General features: G+C 39.8%; 1 protein-coding gene and 1 long non-coding RNA gene across 3 annotated transcripts in view; one reads left to right on the forward strand and one right to left on the reverse strand.

Moving 5' to 3' along the window:
• LOC120422968 (phosphopentomutase) overlaps positions 1-20,709 on the reverse strand; it is a 192,028-nt gene continuing 171,319 nt past the window's right edge. For both annotated transcript variants that reach the window (XM_052708945.1, XM_039586556.2), the window contains 4 exons: positions 10,625-10,870; positions 5,851-6,470; positions 5,262-5,790; positions 1-1,262 (listed from right to left, as the gene is read on the reverse strand). In XM_052708945.1, the coding sequence (XP_052564905.1) occupies positions 1,160-1,262; positions 5,262-5,790; positions 5,851-6,470; positions 10,625-10,870 (1,498 nt within the window). In that variant the 3' untranslated portion in view covers positions 1-1,159. The remainder of the gene's footprint in view (positions 1,263-5,261; positions 5,791-5,850; positions 6,471-10,624; positions 10,871-20,709) is intronic.
• On the forward strand, positions 1,269-2,294 carry LOC128093132 (uncharacterized). Its single transcript, XR_008212259.1, has 2 exons — positions 1,269-1,448; positions 1,723-2,294. It is a non-coding gene; the product is annotated as an uncharacterized LOC128093132 (long non-coding RNA).

Genomic DNA, 20,709 nt, shown 5'->3' on the forward strand with positions numbered 1-20,709 from the left:
ATTGATTTTTTCATTAGGAAATTGTTTGCAAACAGTCTTATTCTTGGAGGGCATGTCGGAAGTATATTAATTAATGAAAAAGTATTATAATTCCGAATGTTCAGATTTTGGCTTGGTGCTCTAATGAAATGTTTGGCTTGAATTGCTCATGTGTGCCTCTCAAAATTGTATGAAGACTTGTTTGGATGAACCAGTGATGTGAAATAACTTTGTTGGACATAAGAAAACAATAGAAAATGGGACAATTTAAATCAGGAAAAAAATTAGCGAATCTAATTTAGGTTATCAGACTTAAATATGAAAGAACCAAGTTGAGAACGTTAGACAAGAAAGTTTTCTTTCGTTGTGTTAAAATTAAAACAGTACAACTTTAGTTCCTTTTGTTCGCACAAAATAGTTTATTTCTACGTTTATTAGCATACTTGTCACGAAAGATATTTTACAACAATCGATTATTATGTAACGTGTCCTAGACAATTTGCAACGCATTTAAACCGTCGGTCTCAGAAAAATAAAAGTTTATATTGTACACAAAATACACATTAGAAAGCCAACTAGAGCGTAACTGGTCTAGTTTAGTAGGTAAATAGCGTAGAGAACTAGCTGGAGAGAAAGTAACTGTGTCCCTAAGAGGATGAAGATGTTCCCCCACATTTCGCTACAATCTTAGATGCTTAGACTTTCACAAAACAACGCATTCGAGACTCACAATCAATAAAAAACCAAAATCTGAGTGTGTAGCCCCTCACTGGGTAAGTTGATAATAGTACTTGTTTAAGGAGAGTAACATTAACCGCAATGTTACACATGTGCTCTAAATTGTAGATCAATTTTGTAGATAACTTAGAGGAATCGCCACGGCGTAGATCTTTCAGTATGTGTAAGTAAGTGCATGCAGTGTGTGTTTAGAACTATCCAAAAAAAAATCTAGTAACAAGTGTAGAACACTAGGCTTTCAGACGCAGAAAGTACGGCAAATAAAGTCAGAATCATCAGAACAAAAAAAAGGAAAAACAAAGAAGAGAGACAGAGAGAGCGAGAAAACGCGAGAAAATAAACCTAAAACAAACTGAGAATGTGATGTGCTACCCGTGTCTGCTATCGCTTTTTTTTTGCTTTCTAGACCGAACGACTTCCTTCCTTCTGTGTGCATGGGTCTCTACTCCGAGCGGGGCGTCAGATTGTTTTTGGCCGGTTCGAGCAGCTCCTCCACGATGGCGTCCACCATGGTGCGAAGGGTGGCTCGGGAGGCGTTCCAGTCGCTGAAAAGGTGAATGGTAAAAAGGGAAGTTAGTCCGACCAATTTACTGTACTGTCGTTCTACGCATAATTGTCCCATGTTCGAAAAACTGATTTCTGTGTTTCTACGCATAATTGTCCCGTAGGTTCCTAATCGCCCCCGTTAGCAGTTTATTACCCTTATTTGTGATCCTCTTGCTAAACAATAGGTAAACAAGACATAATTCGCAATTCGCAATTTTCAGTGTAAGAACGGGCCTTGACCGATCTTATGCACTAGGTTCCCGACGAACACGCACTGCCCTTACACCTACATCTCACCCTTGCTCTGAGTCAGTACGAGCAGCACGCTAGAACACGCTTTGAGTGTTCGTGCCAGGCATGTACACCTTCTTTTCCGGTTACGCATTTTAACTCGGCCGGGGGTGGTACATTAAGTAGGGTTTGATGTAAGTATAAGCGCCTAACCATTTATAGTAATAGGTAAACAAGACATAATGCTTCATAAAACTAATGATTCCGTGTAAGAAAATCTTTGGTGGGACAATTATGCGTAGAAGTTTAACGATGAGACAAACAGACTTTGTGTTGTTTTTAATGAGTTTCCGAACAAAATACCAGATTTGATGTGTTTTTCTTAAAGTACACGTCAAACTAAACTCAAAAATGTAATGAATTCGAAATCGTCGAAAAATTACATGGGACAATTATGCGTAGAACGGCAGTACAATTAAGTAAACAATATGTTTTTATTTAAATGTTTCAAACAATAATTTTACTGAAAAATTAAAAATGAAATACCAAAAGCATTTGAATTATCAGCGTAAACATTTGTTTGACTATAATAATTTTCCGATTTTATAGAATTCAAATAACAGTTGCTTTATCTACGATTTCGCAAATCGACCTTCTTTGCATTTTTTGGTTTGGATGAAACTTTGTCAACACATTCCCTATGTCAAAATAATTAATTTTTCATCATAGTATACATACTTCATACAATTTGGGGACCTGGTAAACAAATTTGAATTTGAAATCCAAGAGAATTGTATAATTGTTTGATAAAATGTACTGACTTCAAGTTATAACTACTTTTAAGAATAAATTTTCGATCCTGTTAAAGTTTTTTTAATCTTAAACAATATTTTTTCAAAGAAAAGTAACCAGAAAAAAAACACTTTTTACAAGCTGATAAATTTTCCATAACTTCTCTCAAGAACTTTGAAAATCATGAAATTACATTCTGAGATACAGCCTCATAAAAAATTCGAATCGATTGAAATGAATTTCTCTCCCACCTTAATAGCTGATAGCCTGTAATTTTCAACTGACGATGTCTCGGAAGCTGTTGATCCGTTTGCCAATGTTAAAAAAATTGAACTTCTACGAGATTTTCAGATTTTTTCAATAAAAATATTTAAAAATTTTATAAGGCCGTTGCAAATATTGTTCAAAGTTTATGTAGTAGATATCCTCAATTGCCAATTATAGGCTAAGTGACACTTAAAGAAATTCATTTTGATCGATTCTAATTCTTCATGAGTCTGTTTGTCAGAAACGATCTTCAAAGTTGTTGAGAAAAATTATAGAAAATTGTCTCAGTCCTAAAAAAATATATTTTTCGCATGTGCTCTACTTTCAAAAAATATTTTTTAATTTATCTATTCATACCATCAACTAGTGTAGCACTAAAAGAAGCATAAGAATAATCTGTGAAATTGCGGTTTAAATTTAATTACAATTGTCAAAAATAACGCATTTTTTCAGCCATTAGGCATAGTTTCAATTGGATTGTTTTTTTTTTGTAATATACAGTCCAGACTCGATTATTCGAATGCCTTGGCAAAATTTCAATTCAGATAATAGAAACTGCGAAAAATCGGATTACGAACAAAAAAATGTTTTTTTGTTTTCTTATTTTTTAATGTTCAGTTTTAGAATTTTTATACTTAAGATGGCATCCAAAATGACGGTGATAAAATATTGAAAAATGCTCTTTTCTATTACGCAACCGGTCCTCGGACCAGGGAAACCATATCTATGGGAAAGTGGCCTACCGTTTTTCATGCAGAAGTGTATGCCATACACATCTGTGCGAGGACGTGTATTATGAGAAATTATAGACACGCAAAAATCGGTATTTTCTCGGATAGCCAAGCTGCACTATTGGCATTAAAATCCTCTAAATGCGAATCCAAACTTGTTTGGGAATGCGTCGCTTCCCTCAGGGAACTTGCTTCTCGGCATAACAGAGTCATGTTGTTTTGGGTCCCAGAGCACTGCGGCATTGAAGGCAACGAAATGGCTGATGAACTTGCCAGACAAGGCTCATCAAACATCTTCGTGGGTCCCGAGCCGTTCCTTGGAATCTCTAAAAGTGCCGTGAATCAATCGCAAATCGCTTCAATCTGGGGCGAGATGCGAGGATTGAGACAAGCTAAAACTTTTATCACTCCAAGTCCTTCAATTGCCAGGAAACTTCTAGGCTTAAACCGTAGGGAACTACGAATACTCGCAGGGCTTCTAACAGGACATTGTCCTGCCAGATATCACCTGCACAAAATCGGCAGGTGGCCTTACAACCTCTGTCGCTTTTGTTTAACTGAGCTGGAAAGCTCGGCACATTTACTCTGCTTCTGCGGAGCACTTGTGTCTCGAAGGCTGCGCCGTACGATACATACAGTTCATCGACTGTATTGCGCCAAATTGGGATAAACCATGTCTGCAAAATAACCCCTCGTCTTCCGATCCAATGGATACGAGCAATTTGTAGTATGGACTGGACAGTAGGGTAGGGTAGTCATCAATGAGACACTTTTGGTTTTCAACTTTCAACGATTTTTCTAATTTTTTCATCAGCATGTTTTAATGAGCTTTTTGTTGCATTTTATTTCTTTTAATTTGTTCAAACATTGACCAAAACATGAGATAGATCCGACATCTACAGCCAGAGTTATTCAACTGTCTCATTGTAGACGCACTTGGCAGGAACAATGAGACAGCTGGGGAACAATGAGACACTCTACGAAAATCAATACTTTTCTAGTAAAACATCATGTTTTTGTATTGTTCCATTACAGGTGACTTGCCTTGAACATTTTAGAGCAATTTTGCCAACATGAAACTTTAATTAACAAAAGTTATACTAAAAAGTATTTAAATTTTGTAAAATCCATATATTTATACCAAATAACTTTATATGTTTGGTTAAATGAAGTTAAAACTCTATAAATATGCCAAAAATCACTTTCAATTCATGTTTTGAAAGATTTACATGGATTTTTAAATGTTTAATGAAGAAAAATCAAAGTGTCTCATTGTTACCCATGAGCTGAAATGAGTGGGGAACAATGAGACAGCCCTGGATACTGGGTATATTCTAAATTTTGGCCAAACCTAATGAAAGGACATTGTAGCCCAACTCAATCCCTATGGAACGTCGAAAGAAATTTGAAGAAATATTAGTTTTGGTGTTAAGCCGAAAAGTAATTTTTGTCCATAATTTACTTTTACACCCCAGAATCAAACATTTATGAATAACTTTTCAAGGGAGCGTCCATAACCAAAGCCACTATAATGGCAGACGTGTATCCAGTAGACACACCTTTCCCCCAAATATGAGCCTGATTGGTTGAAACTACGACTTGTGAGAGCCATTTTATCATTGTTCCCCGTGTCTCATTGATGACTACTCTACCCTAATCAGGGTACATCACAAAAGATAGCCTTCTCAGGTGGTCGCAGTGAACTTAACCCAATGCCCATCGGGCAACAAAAAATTACGCAACCAACCATTTAGATTTGACTATAATAGGGTCGCAGAACTCGATTTTGATGTTAAAAGCAAGAGAAAAATATGCGTGGTTCGATTATCCGAAGTCCCATACAAACCTGCGAATAATCGAACTCCGGACAACTGAAGCTTCGAACAATTGTCTATCATTTTTCTAAGCTCTCAAAATACTCCAACCCACTGCCAAATTATAGCACACTATCCCCCATTTTTATAGCACACTACTTACCGCTGTCCCGGTTTGGCACACATTTCGGCGTAGTACTTAATCTTCGGCTCCGTCCCACTGGTTCGCAGCGTAATGACCGCACCGTTCTCGAACGAAAACGTAATCATCTGGGAACTCTTGCTCGACGGCAGAATCGCCTTCCCATCGGGTTGACTCGAATCGTACCCGGTGGTCAGATCGCGAATCGATTCGATGGCGTACTTTCCTCCGACGCCGATCGCTTTCGGGTACTGGTCACCCTCTAGGGTTCGGATTCGGTTGAAGATCCGCTCGATCACCACCGGATCGTAGCAAAAGTGGTACGACGTGATGGTGTAGTGATAGCCGTAGATTTCGTACAGTTCACTGAGTTTGTCTGAGAGAGTTTGGCCGGCTGTCGCTCGCAAATAGCAAGCCATCGTGGCCAGCTGGCACGCTGCGCTGACGCCGTCCTTGTCCAGGACTGTGGGGGAGCACATGAACCCGATAGCCTCTTCGAATGCAAACAGAACGGTTTTTCCACTTTCCATCAGTTCGACAGATTTGTTACCTAAAAAGAAGGGAAGATTAAGCATTTCAAACACGCCATCCCTCCTCGAAAAAAACTCACCCATCCACTTGAACCCGGTCAACGTTTCGACAAAGTTCAACCCGTCGATGCTCGCTATCGACCGGCACATTTTGGAGCTGACCGTACTGGCCAGCAGATAGCAATCGCTCAAACTGGCATCCGGGAACTGCTCGCGGTAGCATCGAATCGACCACCAACCCAGCAGCGCGCCCAACTCGTTCCCGCTGAACACGCGCCACTCGTTAGTGCTTCCGTCCTTCTCCGCACACGCTAACCGGTCCGCGTCCGGGTCGTTGGCCAAAATCACATCGCTACCCAGTTCGTTCGCCAACCTCATCGACAACACCAGGGCGGATTTGCCCTCCTCCGGGTTGGGGAACTTTACCGTGGGGAACTCCGGATCCGGATCGCGCTGCTCCTTGACGGCCACCACCGGCTGTAGGCTAACGGTTTCGAAGCCTCGCTCTACGAACGGATAGCCGACGCCATGCATTGCGGTGTACACGAACCGGAGCGGGCTCTTGCGATTGTAGTCGGTTACGAAGCTACGCGGGACGTTGGCGGAAAGTTGCTCGAAGTACAGCTTGGTCATCTCGTCGTACGGGTCCCGGACGGAGGAGCTCGCCAGCGCGGACAGGTTCCATGACGATTCAAGTGGGCTAAAAAAAATTAAACTTTGATTAATATAGTTTGACTACTTGAATCACACGTGTGCACAGAATTCCCATACAAACTAAAATAGGCTCAAATCAATAGTTTAACCGACTTAATCAGTATATTTTCAAAAACAAAAGATTGCATTGCCTTCAGAAAATCTGTTTCAACATGAGTTTGTAAAAAATAAGAAACATGTATGACGTGTCACAAGTGTGCACAATCATTTTGATGATAAATTGGTCTATGTCACAAGTGTGCATTGCGATATCCGGGAAACGGAAGCGAGTTTCCAAAATCGGGTTAAAGCATCTTGTAGTGTTTGTTAAGTATAGCAAAACGTCATCATTAACTCATTTTCGACCAAAATGGTCTATGTCACAAGATAGCACACAGCTGACGATATGTGGACTATAAGCCTACGGTATTAACTTTTTGGCCAATCGCAGTTTTGCTCATAGTTTTTCGATTTTTCTATAGCAAACATTTTACAACGTTGGTTTTTGCCCTTTTTGATCTCAATTTTGTCATATTCGGAATCCTCGGACAATTTCGCGTAAGTTAGAAGTATTAGAGTTGTAAATTTGGTTAGAAAAAATGCCATTTAGAATGAATTGAAATATTTTTTAACAAATTGTTGGATTAGGGGTAAAACAGATATTCGCCTACTTGATACAGCATTTGACGTATCACAGGGTAAATAAGATCTATTTCTTTTTTCAAAAATGTGTTATTTTTTTTAAATTGACCCCGTTTTGATTTTTTAGTTAAAAAATCAAATTTATAGGCGAGCCCACGTTTTTTTTGTCCATTTGATGGTAGTAACCTGAAAAGTAAATTAGCTTACATCAATGACAAAACGAGTTGTGTGTGTGTGGTCTAATCCAATACCCGCCAACCGGTAGCGATATTATAAGAAAGTATAATTTGTATCAGACTTTGTATATGCCGAATGCTGATACAGCTTATCTCAGTCCCGGGTATTAGGTGGCGATAGCCCTCGCGCTGCTTCCAACGACCCGTTTCAGAATGACAGAGCTCCTTGCGGTCCAATTCCGAGGTCGCTGGGCATTGTTCGGCCCCGTCTAAACATAGAACGAAACTAAACGAAACTATTGGCACTACGCCCCCCGGGGCATGGCCTTCCTCTAACGTGGGATTTCTGCTCCAGCGCCTCTGACGAGACAGGAGAAACCGGGACCGACGTTTTACTTCACCATCCGATAGAAGCTCAGTGGATAAGGCGGGAATCGAACCCGCGTCTCATAGCATCATCGGGATCGGCAGCCGAAGCCGCTACCCCTGCGCCACGAGACCCAAAACATAGAAGCAAGCATCCGAAGGAAACTCGATCTATATTTAGACTTCCAATTCCCTCAGGCAAATAAGGGTCACAAAAAAATGAACGAAAAAAACGTGGGCTCGCCTTTAAATTTGATTTTTAACTTAAAAATCAAAAAATCTCATAGAAGTGGCGTGTCTTTTCTTTCAGTGTATTTTTTTTTTCAGAAAGCCCGTCAAACTTCCTACAAGTTTGTCTTTGACCACTATTTGATGCGATGAAACGGCTTCGAGATACAGCAATATTTAAATTACGAAATGCAAAAATATTTAAAACACTTACGCCCTTCTCAAATGTCATTATTGAGTGAATCTGGCTCAATATACACAAAACTGGCTTATGTAAGCGTTGGATGACATTTCTACAACATTTCATTGAAATCGGAGAGTGTCGAAAAAAATGTAAAATGTCTTGTTTTGGGCTGGAATTGCTCTTTCAAAAAAATAACTTTTGCGTTATTGTGCACCTATGTTCAAATATCTTTTAAAACATTTGAAAATTATTTTAAACACACACGCAATTTTGAATGTTATTCTTCGAATTTCTTCAAAATATTGAAGTTTATTTGAGAAATATATTTTTTTGCTGATTTGACATTTTTTTAATATTAATAAAATATTTGCGGCGAATCTTTTTATCTGAATAATTAATTTTTGAAGCTTTTTCCTTAAATTTCTAAATTTTCCTGAGAACTACATCATTTTTGCTTGCTCATTTATTAAAAAATGGGTAAGCAAAAATGAATTCTTATCCCATTTTCAGTTAAGAGAAATTATACGATTTAAATTCAAACATAAAGAATGATTGAACTTCGCAATTCGCAATTCGCAATTTTCAGTGTAAGAACGGGCCTTGACCGATCTTATGCACAAGGTTCCCGACGAACACGCACTGCCCTTACACCTACATCTCACCCTTGCTCTGAGTCAGTACGAGCAGCACGCTAGAACACGCTTTGAGTGTTCGTGCCAGGCATGCACACCTTCTTTTCCGGTTACGCCTTTTAACTCGGCCGGGGGTGGTACATTACGTAGGGTTTGATGTAAGTATAAGCGCCTAACCATTTAAAGTGTGCCTATCAACTTTCATTAAAGCAAAAACTGTTTTATTTTTAGTTTGAATTCAAAAACTAGTTGTTATTTTACTGTGTATTGTTTTCTGCTGAAATCATTCCTAGAGTTGAGTCGTGTTTATATGTTGCTATTTCTTTTGTCGCGGTGTTTTGTTACAATTTTTGGTCCTAAGCATTTTATACAAATTTTTCAAAAGTACAATAGTAATATTTGTGTAAATTTTTTAATCATTTCAAAATTTGAGTAAGGGCTTGAACCTTATTTGTTTGAAGAAAAGGGTGAAGATTGAAAACAATGGACAATGAAAGAAATATACTATTTGAAGAATCAATAGTAAAAGAAAGATAGTAATTTATGAAGTAGATAAAAAAATTAACAATAGTTAATAAATAGAGGCAACAAACAAGCTTAGATTGTATAAAGGAAATTTATAGGGTAGATGAACAATTATTCAAATAGATAAATAAAGATAAACAAAATTGACATCGCTGCCAAATTAAGGGAAAACAGACAGTTTGTTACAGCAGCATCAATTAGTAAATAGAGTAAAAAAGCGTTGAGAAATAAGAGAATCATGAAAGAAAAATCGAAAACAAATGGACGATAATAAACATAAGGCGTGTTAGAGAATCAGTGAAACAAAATAAACAGAATATAGATGGTAGATAGAGAACCTGGAGCTTATTCGAGAACGGACATCTCAAATCAAAAGCACCAATCGAAGCACGAGAACCGTCACAAAGGATTTTGCTCGATAGGCACCATACGTTTGTCAGCTCCCGTGCCTCGACTGGCACCTCAGGCTCGAGATGTCCGTTCTCTAACAAGCTCCAGGCTCTCTAATGGTAGATAAAAACGAAAAGAAGAGAAACCCCGTTGTGCGATGTTTCAGGTACATCCACAGCAGTTGACTCAACATACTGCGAATCAAAACAATACCGTCTACAATCACAAATTACATTCCTTTCCCACATTGTCGCGCCCCTTTCTTTTAGCCGTCTCGACTCTGACCCGCGGTGGTCAAAGGTTTACGATCCGTTTCCACAGGCCACCAGCTAGGTCATCATGAAAACCAAGCCAACGTGGAGGTAAGAAAATAGGACACTTGCAAGGAACCAGAGCTATACTGTCTTGATCAAGAATGATCTAACAGGACTACGGACGTAGTCAGTGTCGCTCCTTCCAGGATGTTCCTCACCTGAGCGTCAACTGAAGAGGTATCACCAGCATCATTCGCACTTGGCCTGCAAAGAATGATTGAACTTGAAACAAAAACATTACTAAAACAAAAAAAAAAACAACTAAACGATCTCAAATAACTTTTAGTTCAAATATGTGAAAATTTGATCACAATTTTCTTTTTTTAATCCAGACACTCAATTTATTTATCGAATATTTCATTAACAGCTTTAAGGGCCAGTCATAGAACTATTTGAAATGCCATCGTGGGTATCAAGTCAAGTTTAAGCTGAGTTCCTAGCATCCAGTTAAACACGTTTTTTTCTTCTAGATCTAATAAAATGTCAAAGACCCCAACAGAAGCCCGGACATTCTCGGCGTAAATTAAAAGCAAACACATTGGCAGTAAACGAAACAAAAAGAAACACCTTTGTTCACCGTTTCATTAAACGTAAGCAAACAAAACCGAAACAATTAAACTTTACCCTCATTAGCCTCTGGCAGCAATAGCATATGAAATTACACACCTAGGTACACTTTATGTACGGAACACAGGAGGACTTACACCAAATGCTGCAGGATGCTGGCCTGGATGTTTTTGTCGTGGGGCGAAATAATCTGCGCACTGTTGGTCCAGTACACCTTGTAGCCGTTGTCCTCCTTGGGGTTGTGCGACGCGGTCACCATGATGCCGGCCAGGCAGCGCAGTTCCCGCACCGCGAACGGCACGAACGGGGTGGCCACGGTCCGGCCGTACAGCCACACGGAGAAACCCTGCGCCAGGAAGATGCACGCGCTCAGCTCGGCGAATCTAGAGTTTTGGAGACGGAAAGGTTAACTGGTTAATTAATTTAAAACTTTCTGTTTCTAGTTGTGAAGTTTTTTAATTGCCTCTTTTTTAGTATATTTTATTTGAATTGATTCTTGTGACTTATCCAATGTGTTTATAGCACATTTTGAAGTGCTTCAAAAGACCTTTTGAATGCAACTAAGAGAATTGGAATTGATGAAGTTTTACGCAAATGCGAGCAATTTTAAGATTTTTTAAATGTTTTTTTGATCACAAATTTCAGTGCCCGTTTTACCACGCTTCCCATTGTCGTAGAGGTAGAGCTCAAATTCGTCTACTGTATAGACAAACAAACGCTGAAAGATTCATCCAAATCGGAGCACCTCTATACGACCTGTTTCACATTGGTGAAAATTCGCTCTCAAATATTTCGAAGAAGGCAGGCCAAATTTTAAGCGCCGCATTGCATTCGAAAGAGGAGATCTAGCACTACAAACACTTAAAAATTCCCAAAATATGACCAAAATCGATTTTATGACACTTTGGCTCAATTCTGAGGGCAGCTTCGGATTCAGCGATTTCATGAAAAAACATAAAGTACGACATATTTTCGAATTTTGTTAGGGTGGTCCCGTATACTTTTCCCTTGAAAATAAGACAATTCCAAATGAAGATACCTCGAGTGTAAAGAAAAAGGTGCAGGTGGTTATGTTCTACATGACCAATATGACAAAGAACTTTATACACAATGCTAAAAATCATGCTAGTTTTATTTATATTTTTTAATTCTTTGCCAATTTAATTAATCCTGAATAATTAACTCTAATTGAACATTTTCAATCAATGGCACCTCTGTGGATATTAATTGCCAACTCCCCCCCCCCTTCCCAGAAAAAAACGGCAGCGATAGAGCTGCATCCTTAAATCATGGACTTTACAACCACTATCGAAATGGCAATTTTCATGTCCAGTCTCAAAACCCTTGTTACCAAAATCGTATGGTTCGATAAATGTACCCCCGGTAGAACCTTCCCTCAAGGCCTTGGCCACTCCGGGTGTGGCCAATCTTGTCAAAATGACCATTTTCATTACCAGTATCAAAAACCATCAATTTTGATACCCATATTGCCCCAAGTCGTATGGTTCGATAAATGTCCCCGGTAGAAACTTCCCGGGTGTGGCCAATATCCTACCAGTTTGGTCCCAACCCCATTGTTTGTTTGTTTTGTTTTGTTTATTTCTCTGGTAGCGTAAGGTTTGCACCTTTTAAATTGCTACTTCCGATTTTGATCGACGTGCATACACAAATTTTATAACCTAAATTGTATACTAATAATTGAAAGCACTAAAATTTGAAAAAAAAACTAGTGTCACTTAAGTCTGAATTCGCTGGTTCAAATCGTCCTTTTCGTTGTTGTCTCGTGTTGCTGGTAGTGTAGCGTTGTCGTGAGGTAATGTCCAAGGTTCATCCGAGGGGATGGGGGTTTGCCCCTTGTGCGACCTCTTCCTGGTGGCCACAGGAGCCCGGGGGGTTGTCCCTATTCCACTCTTCCTTTGACTTGTGGTTAGGGGGGCCCCGGGTCTCCTGAGCCTCGGTGGATTCTTCGGTTGGCGTTTCGTCGGTTCGCGTTTCGTCGGTTGGCGTTTTGTTAGTTGGCTTTGCGTCGGTTGGCATCTCGTCGGCTTGCGTGTCGTGTTTACCAGGCGCCCCGGAGGAGCCGGAGGGTTGTCCCTATTCCACTCTTCCTTTGACTTGTGGTTAGGGGGGCCCCGGGACCTCCGGGCGCGACAGTGGTTACACTTCATTCCAGTGTTCTTTGCAGTCTCGCTTGAAGGTTGCCTCAGATAAGCTGTTCTTGACTGCGGGAGGGAGTGAGTTCCAGTACACAACCCCTCTGACGAATATAGTGCAGGCATACCCAGCTGTACGGTTCGCTGGGACGACCAAGTTGCGTAGACGTCGGCTTCTTGCATGGATGAGTTTCTGGTAGAGCGCTGGTGGTGTTTGGGTCGACATCAGGTTTCTCAAGAACAGACCAGATCGGTACGCGAATAGGTTTTGCATCGGACATCCAACGAGGTTCTTTTGTAGGTGGCTCACGTGGTCACGCCTCCGCAATCCGTAAACGTAACGTACGCAGCAGTTAAGGGCCACACGTAGTCGATTGAACAGACTCGATGAAAGACGGACAAAGAAAACGTCGGCGAATAGAAAGTGAGGCAGGACAAGGGCTTTGAACAGCTTCAGTTTTGTAGCCACGGGTGCAGTCGGTATGCAGCTGTAGAGTGTGCGAAGGCTGGCGTAGATTTTGCCACATTGCTGTGACACAAGACCGTCCCACTGCAGGTCGCTCTGGAAGATGAATCCAAGGTTGCTTGCACGTTCTGTCCACTGAATTTGCTCACCATTCATTTCGATGCGCAGGTCGGGAACAGAGTCACCTCTGCGGTTCGCACTTTGAATAAAGAGGGCCTTGCTTTTAGCGGGATTCACGAGCAAACGATTTCGGGTCGACCACTCGGCAACATTCTGGAGGTCCTGATTAGCCATTCTGATCAAATCACGCGCGCATGGACCAACACCACGGATGTAGAGCTGGACATCATCTGCGTACAATTGGATGGAGCAGTGTTTGAGAACGTTCGGTAGATCGTTGATGTGGCAACAGAACAATCTAGGACCGATTATTGATCCTTGCGGGACGCCCGATGTTGGCTCAGCACAATCTGAGCAGCGATCATCACAGAACACTGTCTGCTTCCGTCCTCGTAGGTAGGAGTTCATCAAGTTCAAGGCAGTCGAAGAAAAGTTGAATTGGGTTTCCAGCTTGTCCAGCAGTTTTTTGTGGGGGATAGTATCGAAAGCTTTTGAGAAGTCCAACAGGATTAGTACCCCAACACCACGCCTGTCGATTGTGGACGCCAAATCGTCGTGGACGCGAAGCGCTGCAGTTTTGACGCTTTGACCCTTCCGGAAACCTGCTTGATATTCTGTTAGAAGATGGTTGTTGTCGATGTAGTTCGCCATTTGCTGATCGAGAAGCTTCTCAAAAGCTTTGGACAACGAGCATAGGATGCTGATCGGTCGCAAGTTCGTCACGTCGTTTGAGTTCGTTTTTTTTCTTTAGGGGCAGAACTTTAGCATGTTTCCAATGGTTGGGAAAGGTAGATGTATTGATGAACAGGTTAAACATGTGGGTTATTTGTTGGATTACAAGTGGCAGCACGATTTTCAGAAACCTGATTGGCAAACCGTCCATCCCTACAGCGTTCGACTTTACTTCACAGATGGCGTTGACGACCTCCCAGTATTGAACGTTGCGGAACGAGAAATTGTACTGAGATGGCAGTGTTCTTGCGTGTTGAGCGTTCCTAGTTTCAGCTTGTGTGAAGCTCGAGAGAAACATACGGTTGACTTCATCGGGATCGTGGTCACATGGTTGAGATGATTTGTCTTTTCCAACTCCAAGATTCTTCACGCGGGTCCAGAGCAGCTTTGATGGGATGTTTGCGTCCAGGTGACCACCGAGAAACGTCTTTTTCGCCCGTTCGATGACAGAGTTCGCACGATTTCGCAGCGTTTTGTACGTATGTCGCTTAAGGTCCTTTACGTCCGGAGCAGCAGTTCGCCAATCCTTGTACGCCAGGTCTCGTTCTAGAATTGCTCGTTGAACATCACCTGTAAACCATCTGTTCGATGCATTGCGACGAGAGCTCGTCCGAAGCGGGAAACAGGTGTCATGCACAATTTTGAGTTGTTCCGTGAAGAACTCCAAGGAGTGATTGGGGTCCGAGATTGAGTAGAAGTTTCTCCATGGAATACTGATTGTGGCGGTCTTCAGGGCATCAGCATCAAAATGCACGTAGTCACGATAGTTGTTCACTGTGGGCGTTTGCGTAGCGTCAAAGTCCAAAGATGCGTAAATCAGGTCATGCTGCGACAATCCCGGAAAATCGACTTGCCCGAAACGTAGGATTTTGTCCCTGTCGTTGGTCACTAACAAATCCAGTTGAGAGCATCCAGTATCGTGGTAATGGGTCGGTTCGCAGCCGTAAGGAACGAGTGAAAAACTTTCGAATGCTGAGAGGAGCAGCGTACGCTTATTGCTCGCTTGAAGCAAATCAGTGTTGAAATCGCCAACCAGAAAGACCGACTCGTAGTGCAAAGTGAGACTAGTCAGCTTTTCCTCGAGGAAAGATGCACAGTTGTTGTCAGGAGGGTTGTAGACGACTAACAGCAGAACTTTGAATCCGTTTAGACGAAATTCCAAGGCTAGACACTCGGTTTTATCGGCGGACTCGATGGTTAGTTCGGTGTTGAAGATCTTAGTGCACGACATAGTATCCCTGTAGTAAACGGCGATACCACCGCCTCGCTTGTACACCCTATCGTTACGTACGACAGAGTATCCTTGGACGCCGATGCTGCGGTTATTCCTTGAGGCAGTCAACCAAGACTCAGTAAAGCACGCGATGTCAACTATGTGGCTCGACAGGACAGCTCGAACTTCTTCCAACTTCGAGTTTTTCCTCGCACACAGACTTTGGGAATTCCCGTGGCAGATGTTGAGCTTACCAGGGAGAAGTGCAGCATTTAGCACGGCTCCCGGGATGTTCGTGAAAGTGTGGTTGTGTGGGACAGGCATTATGTGTGTGTTTGTGTAAGGGGGAGGGGGGTAAGGGGTGTTTTTAGAGAAGCAGTTTCAACGGGCTTCTTATAGTCAAATTTCAAAAAGACAATCTTAAAAGTTTCACAATAAAACATAAACATAACTTCAAAAGTGACGCTTTGACTACGGTTACACGTCATCCAGATCTTTCACAGACTGAACAGCGATCGGTGGGTCACCAACCCTGCGCTTTACGTGGACTATTCCTCCTTTGGTGAAAACGGATGTCAGCTTACCCACTTTTTTCAGCAGGAGGGCCGCCTTTTTCACCTCACGAGCGCCAGCGTTCAGGTTCTCGTTGATAAACACACGTCGATCCGACGGCATGCCGAGATGTCGCAGCTTAAGGTCCCGCCTACGCAGGTATGTACTGTAGAACCGGTCACGTGTAGTTTTTAGAGCGAATTCCACGAGTAGAGGGCTAACGTCTCCGTCCTTCAACCTGTTCACGTGGATTCGTCTGGTACTCGTCAGCAGTTCTTCGCCTCCGCTGCATTCCAGCTGGCGACAGATCGTCGCAAAAAGTGCGTCCGGGTCTTCGTCACTCGCGAATGGCACACCTGAGATGATCAACTCCTTCTGGTTCTCCAAGGCATCGATGTTCAGGTGGAGGTGATTAACACGATGATTTATTTGGCCCAACGTAGCATCCTGGTTGACAAACTTGCCTTCGTATTCTGCTTTCAGTGTCGTAATGTCGCTTTGGAGACCGCTCACCTTGCCTTGAAGCTCCGATTTGATTGTGTCGATTTTACGGTTGAAGTCGTTGCGAAAAGTCTCAAGCATCAACTTCATCTCGGTGAACTGCATCATCAGCATCCTCACAGCAATATCCAACGTCATCGAATTTTCCCCAATTCTGCCATCGATTGACGATTGACAGCCCTGGACGAACGACGACTGCTTGTTGTTGTTTGTGTCGTCGACAGTAGTTGTATTCGTGGCCATCGTGCAGCAGTATAGGGTTATCTAGATAACTCTATGCACAACGAAAACAGTAAAAGTGTTCGTAACAGCGTTCAGCGGTGCGGCTTGTTTGCGATGGCGGTGGTGGATCCAGCTCAGCGGTGCAAATTTATATTTGTTTTAATTGGTCCAGATGACGACGATTTTTGTGGATAACACAAACGGGTTGCGCACGGGTACTTCGGTTTTCGCGGGTGGGAATTCGGGAACGGTAAGTTCGATTTTACATCACTTTTGAAGCTTGTTAACTACGCGCTACTCGCAACACATTTGCTCGTCAATGTTGTGATTGAATTTATTTTTTTTTTTTTTTTTTTTTTTTTTTTTTTTTTTTTTTTTTTTTTTTTTTTTTTTTTTTTTTTTTTTTTTTTTTTTTTTTTTTTTTGCTTAAAATCATTGCTTAAATCATTGCCTTAAATCATTCTGGTTTTTGAGTGACCGTTCAATGTTGCATCATTGTTGCCACATTTTATTCGTTGCAGACCCCTTCTGCAGTACCAAGCATGCAACATTTCCGTAACGCGCGACATTTATCGTTTTTCTGAATTGACACCTCACCAGAATAGGGCCCTTAGGACAAAGTTCTTTGTCAAAATACCCCTGGGGGTTTTTAGTGTTTGTAGTGCTAGAATTCCCCTTTCGAATGCAATGTGGCGCTTAAAATTTGGCTCGCTTTTTCAAAATATTTTCATGTTTTAAAATGGCTTCTTGTTTACCTTAAAATGACTGGAACTTTCGACCCATAAGTCCAAATTGAGTTGTCAAAAAATAAAAATGATTGTTTTTAGGAGTTCTAAAAGTGCCCCGAACATCTAATTTTTCTACAACTTTACCCTAAATTGCTACGTTCAAACTGATTTTTGAAGGTTCGCTCAGATGCCTTCTCAAAATTTGGTAGGGCGTAGATTGCGAGATAAAATTTTGGTGTCTTCGACAAAGTTGCTTAGATTCGGCAGCCCAACAACTTTTTAGAAGACAAAAAAATCCTAAAAATATTCCTCAAAAGTTAGATTTTGAAAATCACCCTAATCGTAAACCAACCTAATTTTCTACTGAACCAGAAGTTGCCCCTTTCCATTTACAACAACTCTTATGAAGACATCAAGGCTCCAAAACTTTACAATTTTACGGAAAATCATTTTCCACTTCACTGTGGGCAACCGTAGTGCCTATTGGAAATTTAAAAAAATGCAAATTTTTTGAATTTTTTAATGTTTTCCAATGTTTTTGTCAAAATTTGGGAATCATTTCAAAAATGGTGTTTTTGCGCATTTTTTTGGTTAAAGAAAAAGCATTTGTGTAAAGAGTAGGGTAGAGTAGTCATCAATGAGACACGGGGAACAATGATAAAATAGCTCTCACAAGTCGTAGTTTCAACCAATCAGGCTCATATTTGGAGCAAAGGTGTGTCTACTGGATACACGTCTGCCATAATAGTGGCTTTGGTTATGTACGCTCCCTTGAAAAGTAATTCATAAATGTTTGATTATGGGGTGTAAGAGTAAATTATGGACAAAAAATACTTTTTCGCTCGTAGGCTGCCATTTACACCAAAACTAATATTTCTTCATATTTCTTTCGATAGGGATTGAGATGGGCTACAATGTCCTTTCATTAGATTTGGCCAAAATTTAGAATATACTCAGAATCCAGGGCTGTCTCATTGTTCCCCACTCATTTCAGCCCATGGGTAACAATGAGACACTTTGATTTTTCTTCATTAAACTTTTCAAAAACGATGGAAATCTTTCTAAACATGAAATAAAAGTGATTTTTGGCATATTTATAGAGTTTTATCTTCATTTTACCAAAAATCCAAAGTTATTTGGTATTAATATATGGATTTAAAATTTTTTAAACACTTTTTAGTGAAACTTTTATTAATAAAAGTTTCATGTTGGCCAAATTACTCTAAAATGTTCTATTCAAGTCACCTGCAATGGAACAATACAAAAACATTATGCTTTACTAGAAAAATGTTGATTTTCGTAGATTGTCTCATTGTTCCCCAGCTGTCTCATTGTTCCTGCCAAGTGCGTCTACAATGAGACAGTTGAATAACTCTGGCTGTAGATGTCGGATCGATATCATATTTTGGTCAATGTTAGAACACATTAAAAAAAAAGATAATGCAACAAAAAGCTCATTAAAACATGCTGATGACAAAATTAGAAAAATCGTGGAAAGTTGAAAACCAAAAGTGTCTCATTGATGACTACCCTACCCTAAGCCCATTTTTCCACAACTGAGTAATTGGGTACTAAAGCCCTATGTCAATTTTTATATACAACGTCAAAAAACACGATCAAAAACCATTTCTGATCACTTTTTTTCATTTTAATGCAAAATTTTTTTTTGACAAGACAACATTTTTTCGATGGATTAACTATGGTCCCCTTGGAACGAGCTGTCAAGTAGGAGCTTTTCTGTCAAGAAGGACCGCGAGATTAATTTTTCAAAATTGATTTAAAAATCCATTTTAAACTCTTTGTGGTCGTACAAAGGGTCATTGTAATCAGAAAAATAAGTTTTATCGCTGTAAACAATAATATCAGCAATCTAAGCTTCATTTTAGGACCCAATTCTCTACGAAATCGGTCTTTTTTTCAATTTTAATTTTTGTATTTTTTAATCCGGCTGAAACTTTTTTGGTGCCTTCGGTATGCCCAAAGAAACCATTTTGCATCATTAGTTCGTCCATATGAATTTTCATACGAATTTGGCAGCTGTCCATACAAAAACGGTGCATGAAAATTCAAAAGTCTGTATTTTTTGAAGAAATTTTTTGATCGATTTGGTGTCTTCGGCAAAGTTGTAGGTATGGATACGGACTACACTGAAAAAAAAAAATACACACGGTAAAAAAATTGATGATTTTTTATATAACTTTTTGTCACTAAAACTCTATTTTCAAAAAAAAACACTATCTTTATTTTTTATTTTTTTGATATGTTTTAGAGGACATCAAAAGCCAACTTTTTAGAAATTTCCAGGTTGTGCAAAAAATCTTTGACCGAGTTATGCATTTTTTTATCAATACTGATTTTTCAAAAAATCGAAATATTGGTCGCAAAAAAATTTCAACTTCATTTGTCGATGTAAAATCAAATTTGCAATCAAAAAGTACGTTAGTGAAATTTTGATAAGAGGCACCGTTTTCAAGTTAAGGCCATTTTTAGGTAACTTTTTTGTAAATCGGACCATTAGTTGCTGAGATATCGACGTTAGAAAATGGTAGGTTGTTTGGATGAGACTTAGAAAACATCAATTTTCCTATTTTTAAACACTTGCATGGCAATATCTCAGCAACTATGGATCGTATCAACAAAGTTCAAAAAGCAAAATATAGAGAATTTTCTCAGCTTTTCAAAAATATTTTTTTCAAGAGTGGACAAACATGTGCACTAATTTAAAAAAATTAAAAACTGCGACTATTTTCAAAAAAGTTACCGGTGCACTTTATCAAAATTTCACTAAAGTAATTTTTGATTGCAAATTTGATTTTAGATCGAAAAATGAAGTTGAAAAATTTTTGCGACCAATATTCCGATTTTTTGAAAAATCAGTATTGGTTAATAAATTTAGAACTCGATCAAAGATGTTTTGCCCGTTCTGAAAATTTCTGAAAAGTTGGCATTAGATGTCCCCTAAAACATATCATAGAATAAATTAAAATAAAAACAGTGTTTTTTTGCAAATCAAATTTAAGTGACAAAAAGTGAAATTAAAATCACCAAAAAAATTTACCGTGTATTTTTTTTTCAGGTGTAGTCCTTATCCATACCTACAACTTTGCCGAAGACACTAAATCGATCAAAAAATTCCTTCAAAAGATACAGATTTTTGAATTTTCATACATCATTTTTGTATTAGCAGCTGTCAAATTTGTATGGAAAATTATATGGACAAACTAATGAATGCTTCTTTGGGCATACCAAAGGCACCAAAATAGATTCAGCCAGATTAAAAAAATACAAAAAACGAATGACCGAAATCTCATAAAATTGCTCATTTGTAAAATACTTGAATGAACCAGTTGATCGAGGAAAGGACACCATAAAGTAGGACACAATAAAAAATATAAAACTAATCGATATCCGTAAATATGAAGTATCGATCAGTCTTCATATTTTTATAACTGTTGATACTTTTTGCGCCGATATTTTATGTTCCAAAAAAATTAATAAAAGATCAATCCTTTTTATCAATCGGTAATTTGCTAAC

This window comes from Culex pipiens, chromosome 2 (genome assembly GCF_016801865.2).
Source record: "Culex pipiens pallens isolate TS chromosome 2, TS_CPP_V2, whole genome shotgun sequence".
Taxonomy (NCBI): domain Eukaryota; kingdom Metazoa; phylum Arthropoda; class Insecta; order Diptera; family Culicidae; genus Culex; species Culex pipiens.